The 6,446-nt window shown below is 47.0% G+C and overlaps 1 protein-coding gene across 1 annotated transcript in view; it reads left to right on the top strand.

The window, feature by feature from the left end:
* LOC122541733 (pro-neuregulin-3, membrane-bound isoform-like) overlaps positions 1-5,672 on the top strand; it is a 33,332-nt gene extending 27,660 nt beyond the window's left edge. Inside the window, exons 7-8 of the mRNA XM_043678621.1 lie at positions 3,420-3,620; positions 3,725-5,672. Of these exons, the coding sequence (XP_043534556.1) occupies positions 3,420-3,620; positions 3,725-4,220 (697 nt within the window). The 3' untranslated portion in view covers positions 4,221-5,672. The remainder of the gene's footprint in view (positions 1-3,419; positions 3,621-3,724) is intronic.
* Positions 5,673-6,446: the final 774 nt, after the last annotated feature.

Here is a 6,446-nt window from a genome sequence, read left to right as displayed (position 1 = left end):
GGCTGGTACAATTGCAACATTTAAGAGGCATTTGGATGGGTATATGAATAGGAAGGGTTTGGAGGGATATGGGCCTGGTGCTGGCAGGTGGGACTAGATTGGGTTGGGATATCTGGTCGGCATGGACAGGTTGGACCGAAGGGTCTGTTTCCATGCTGTACATCTCTATGACTCTATGTATAGTTTGCTTGTTAATTGCATCTTCCAAAATGTATCACCTCCATCTGCCATTTCTTTGCCCAACCCTCCAATCTCTCTATACTCTGCTATATTCTCTAATATTCCCCTTCACTATCTGCTATTCCACCAATCTTAGTGTCATCTGCAAACTTGATAATCAGATCACCTACACCTTCCTTCAGATCATTTATGTATATGACAAACAATAGTGGTCCCAGCATGGATCCCTGTGGAACATCACTGGTCACAGGTCTCCATTTTGAGAAACTCCCTTCCATTACCACTCTCTGTCTCCTGTTGCCCAGCCAGTTCTCTATCCATCTAGCTACAACCCCATGTGACTTCACCTTCTCGATCAGCCTACCATGGGCAGCCTTATCAAACACCTTACAAAAGTCCACGTATATAACATCTACATTCCTTGCCCCATCAATCAACATTATCACCTCTTCAAAGAATTCTTTTCAATTTGTAAGACATGACCTTCCCCGCACAAAACCATGTTGCCTATCACTGATAAGCCCATTTTCTTCCAAATTGGAATAGATCCTATCCCTCAGTATCTTCTCCAGCAGTTTCCCTACCACTGACATCAGGCTCACAGATCTATAATTACCGTGCTACCCTTCTTAAACACAGGGCAACATTAGCAATTCTCCAGTCCACTAGGATCTTACTCTTGTTCAAGGATGCTGCAAAGATATCTGCTAAAGCCCAGCTATTTCCTCTCTCGCTTCCCTCAGTAACCTATTCCCTCAATGGGGATAGATCCCATCCGGACCTGGGGACTTGTCTACCTTAATGCCTTTTAGAATACCCAAATCTTACTCCCTCCTTATGCCAACTTGACTTAGAGTACTCAAACATCTATCCCTAACCTCAAAATCCATTATGTCCTTCTCCTCGGTGATACTTCCATGAATGTCCTTAAGAATATCTTGGGATTCTCCCATATCTTGCCTGTCAGTGTATTTTTTTCATGCTCCCTCTTTGCTCTCCCAATTCTTAAGTTCCTTCCTGCAAATTCTGGAATCCACCAGGGCAGCCATTAATTTTTTCCTTGTTTCCCTCTTAAAAGCCTGTCTTGTCTGTTTTATTCAGTCCTAAATATTCCAAGGTATCCAAGGTTCTCTCGGCTTCTTGCTTCATTATTTCACTCTGAAGGTAACATGTTAGGCCTGTAGTCTCCCCATGTCCTTTTGGAACATCATCCCCCACACCTTACCCAATGTTCTGCTATGGATTGACCCTCAACTTGCTCTTCCCAATCTACTTTGGTTAGATCTTGCCTTATTTTAATAAAATTTATATTCAAAACTCTTTTTAATGACCATCCCTTTTTCCTTTTCCATAACAAATCTAAAATGCTTTGTCTTGTGGTCACGTTCATAAGAATGCTGCCTCACTGTCACCTCAAACATGCCTCAGGCTTCATTCCCCAGACTTAGCTCCAGTCCTGAACTGTCCCTGTTGTACTTTCCATCTATTAATTTTTGGAGCTCTCCTGATTACGTTTCAATACTCTGCCACCTGTAAAGCCTTTACACCCTTCCCCAGAAACAGTCCCAATGATCCAGGCAACAACTCCTCCACACACTCTCTCTCACACACGCATACTCTCTCACTCTCACGCACACTGACACATGCACTCTCTCACTCACTCTCATGCACACTGACACACGCACTCTCTCACTCTCACTCTCACGCACACTGACACATGCACTCTCTCACTCTCACTGTCACGCACACTGACGCATGCACTCTCTCACTCTCACTGTCACGCACACTGACACACACATTCTCTCACGCACACTGACACACACATGCACTCTTTCTCTCACGTGCACTGACATGCGCCCTGACACACACTCCCTTGCACACTGACACGCATACATGCACTCTCTCGCACAGACACGCACACATGCACTCTCTCGCATAGACAGACACCCACACGCACTCTCGCACACTGACACACACAGACATGCACTCTCTCTCCACACGCACACACACACTCTCACACGCACACTCTCTCACACACGTGCACTCTCACACACACACTCTCTCACATACACATACACTCACATACACACACACACACACATCTGCTCTGTTCTCCCACACATGCTGGCCCTTGGCACTCGGAGTAATGCAGAAAGTGCAACTTTTGAGGTCCTGCTCTTTAATCTACTGTCTCACTCTATAAATTCTTGATGCAAGACCTCACTTCTCATTCTACCTCATTTCAACACCCACTGTGTTGAAAAAACTCCGAGCCCACCTCCCTCACCTTCACCCCTCCTCCCCTTCTCCTTCTTTGCCCTCCATCCCCTCTATCTGGGGGTGGAGAGTCCAGAACTAGAGGGCATAAGTTTAGGGTGAGAGGGGAAAGATATAAAAGAGACCTAAGGGGCAACTTTTTCACGCAAAGGGTGGTACATGTATGGAATGAGCTGCCAGAGGATGTGGTGGAGGCTGGTACAATTGCAAAAATTTAAGAGGCATTTGGATGGGTATATGAATAGGAAGGGTTTGGAGGGATATGGGCCTGGTGCTGGCAGGTGGGACTAGATTGGGTTGGGATATCTGGTCAGCATGGACGGGTTGGACCGAAGGGTCTGTTTCCATGCTGTACATCTCTTTGACTCTATGATCACTTTCCCTCCAGCCTCCCACTATCCCCCAGCCCCATCTATGAAATTCTCAATATGAGAGAGTTAGGAATGACAGCTCCCTGTAGTCACTAAACAAGAAACAAAAGCCCTTCCTGATGAATGGCTTTTGCCCGAAACGTCGATTCTCCTGCTCCTTGGATGCTGCCTGACCTGCTTTTCCAGATCTAAACTCTGGTTTCCAGCATCTGCAGTCCTCATTTTTGCCTGGGAAACAAAGCAAAGGCTATTCCAGGAATGTTGGAGGGAGCTGTTGGAGGGACACAGTTCCTGATGCTACACGTTTCTCTGCGCTTTCTTCTAAATCCAGGATTCTCTCCTCATAAGTGATCACAGAATCAAGGAGGTCTACAACATGGAAAAAGCCCTTCAGCCCATCAAGTCTGTGCTGGTCAAAAACAAGCACCTCATTGTTTAAATCCCGTTGTTCAAATCCTGTTGTTCAAATCCCATTGTTTAAATCCCGTTGTTCAAATCCCGTTGTTCAAATCCTATTTCCCAGCACTTGGTCCATAGCCTTCATTACCTTGGCATCGCGATATACTGCTTTAATGATCTCTTTGACTGCAGGTATTGTCCATCCTCATCCCTCAGCCCAAGGCAACTGGGAAGATTGTCATCGAAGGTCAGTCCAGGCCCATCGCCCCCAGTGACACAAGGGTCATTGAGTGCTGTTATCGAACCCTCCGACTCATCATCTGTCAGTGCAAGCAGCCAGATACAGGCACAGCTTGCTTCATCCAAGGGTGATTGCTCAGACACCAACCAAGGGTAGGTCTTGTCAGTTGCCTGCGTGTTACTCAGTGTGTCTCCTACATGCTGTGAAGATTCACTGTCCATTGCCTGATATATGTTCAATTCTAATTACCTTTTAGACCGTCAGCCACTTGTTGGAAATCTCCGGAGAATTCTCTTAATGTTATACAGCCTGTACACTGCCATCAAGCCATCCAGCTCTGTGCTCTGCAGTTCAAGGAGAGCCAAGTAGTTCCTTATTGCTGGGTGGCCTCGCTGCCTGTAGACCCTTCAGTGGAGGAGAAGAGTTCTGTCCAGGTGCCAAAGGAGAGTGCCGAGTCTGATAGCCCAGAGCATCAGCCTCACTGTTATCCTGCTGAGCTGGTTCCTCTCAGTGGCCCGAGTACCCCAGACCATCAAGCAGACAGGCAGCAGGTGGAGGCGCTGCTGCAGACCGCACAACAACAGATCCAGATCCTGGCATTTGCCAGTCAAAGGGCCGAGGACTATGAACTGATCAATGAGTGTGAGGAACGAGCAGGTGAAAATACAGCATTCCTGCCTGTGGTTGCTGCGGAGGAGGTGCCGTTTCTGGTTAGGAAGGAAGAGTACAGAGACTGTGATTTAGGAAAGTGACATTCGGATATCTGTACTCTTACTACATTGTGAAACTGGAAAAAGGGGATCAGAAGGAAAAAAAGAGAAAATATTTATATGCATTTATTTAAAGCATTTAATTAGAAACCAAATAGTCAGTTGCCCCCATAGTGGTTTATGGAAACTATTTTGTATTGTTTTATCAATAACTTTTCTTTTGTTCTGGTGAAGATTCTCGTGTCTATTATTCCCGATGGCTGTGTGTGTGGGTGCTGTATTTCACTGAGTATCTTCAGGATTAAAGGGTCTCTCAGCCCCCTCTCTGCCACATTCAAAACCAAAATAGATGTTTGGACATTGGCACTGCCATTCTGATTGGTCAGGCCTGGGGTATGAGCTACATGGGACAGAGAGAGTGAGATTGCCGGGTCGGAACAAATTTGTGTTTTGGAGGATGATGCACCATCCGGCCAATTAGCTGGAACCCAGTGTGGAATTAATATCAGGATCTTGTTTAATGGCAAGTTCTGGAATGGCCATCCACTGGTCCATATAAATCAGCTGATTAATAAACATCAGTGTAACACAGCTTGCCCCTGCTGGATAACTCCAAAAACCCCAGTAGCACAGAACACTACCCCTGCTGGGCATACCCAGAAACCCCAGTATGACCCCCAGTGTGGAGTTTTTCTTGGGTATCTGGTTCTGTCAGTAACATAAACCTATCAGGGAACTGACCCTGGGGTCCTAGCATCAATGTCTGGCTTAGCCCATGAAGGGGGACCTGGTTCAAACTGTATGTTTAACTCAGAGTGAGCTATAATCGGCTCCATCCCCACACAGTCAGGGGCAGACGTTCCAATACTCAAGATGGGAGTATTAACAATCTGACACACAGACTCCCATCAGCCAGGAGGGTTCACTGTAGAAGGGGCTTCACGAATAGACTTAATTCCACCTTGTTCCAGCTTTGAGACTTGATCAGTGTAAACATTGCACCCAGAGCAGCATCCCCTGCCCCACCCAATCATCTCCACCTCCCACCATCTCAACTCTCTCATGCGCCTGCCCAACTAATTCCATTTCCCCTTCATCCCCATCCACTCTCAGTTCTCCCAGACTGCACCTCTGCTATCTCTATGCCCCCTCCATCCCCATTACCCCACCATCTCCATTCTCCTCCCCCACAGTTTCCATTTCCCCCTCCACCTCCACTTCCCTTCCCCTGCTCCATTCTCCTGTTCCATCCCCATCCTCAAGAATGAGCTCCACACCCCTGCACCCACCCACTCCATCACTTCACCTCCCCTTCCTTCGCTGCACTCCCCACCCACATTCACCAGGTATTGGTTATCATTGGGACTCTGAGGCTGTGATCTCACAATCTTTGTTAAAATGGTCTGATTGGTCGATGCAGGTGCTCAGGGTCCCATTCATCACAAATTGTTGCAATCACTGATGTGTATGGATTAAAAGTAATTGAAAAATCTTCATTGAGCCTCTTCCATTCTGCCTTTAACAATGTTACTGCTTGATGTTTGTGCTGATTGCTTTACATTTTTCATCCAGGAAAATGGGTGTCGCTGGCTGGGCATCGTTTATTACCCGTCCCTAGTTACCCTTGAGAAGGTGGTGGTGTGCTGTCTTCATAAGCTACAGCAATCCTCCTGCTGTAGGTAGTCCGTGTGAGAGAGCCCAAGTACCCCAGTGAGTGTCAGTGTGTGTGGGAGCTGTACCCCAGTGAGAGTCAGTGTGTGTGGGACTGTACCCCAGTGAGAGTCAGTGTGTGTGGGATTGTACCCCAGTGAGAGTCCGTGTGTGTGGGACTGTACCCCAGTGAGAGTTAGTGTGTGTGGGATTGTACCCCAGTGAGAGTCCGTGTGTGTGTGGGACTGTACCCCAGTGAGAGTCAGTGCGTGTGTGGGACTCTGTACCCCAGTGAGAGTTAGTGTGTGTGTGGGACTGTACCCCAGTGAGAGTCAGTATGTGGGGGACTCTGTACCCCAGTGAGAGTCAGTGTGTGTGGGATTGTACCCCAGTGAGAGTCAGTGAGTCAGTGTGTGTGGGATTGTACCCCAGTGAGAGTCAGTGTGTGTGGGACTCTGTACCCCAGTGATACTCTGTGTGCACAACAAATTAAAGATGGAGTTCTTAACCAAAATTTAAACAATCATTCAGTGTTCGCATTGCCATGATTATTTTATATTATAAAATATTTATTGTCTTCACATTGAAACGAATAACAGCTTCATCCCATTCGCTGTC

The sequence above is a fragment of the Chiloscyllium plagiosum genome, chromosome 38 (assembly GCF_004010195.1).
Source record: "Chiloscyllium plagiosum isolate BGI_BamShark_2017 chromosome 38, ASM401019v2, whole genome shotgun sequence".
In the NCBI taxonomy this organism is placed as follows: domain Eukaryota; kingdom Metazoa; phylum Chordata; class Chondrichthyes; order Orectolobiformes; family Hemiscylliidae; genus Chiloscyllium; species Chiloscyllium plagiosum.
Note: the sequence above shows the minus strand (reverse complement) of the source record. Positions and strands in the feature narration are given on the sequence as shown.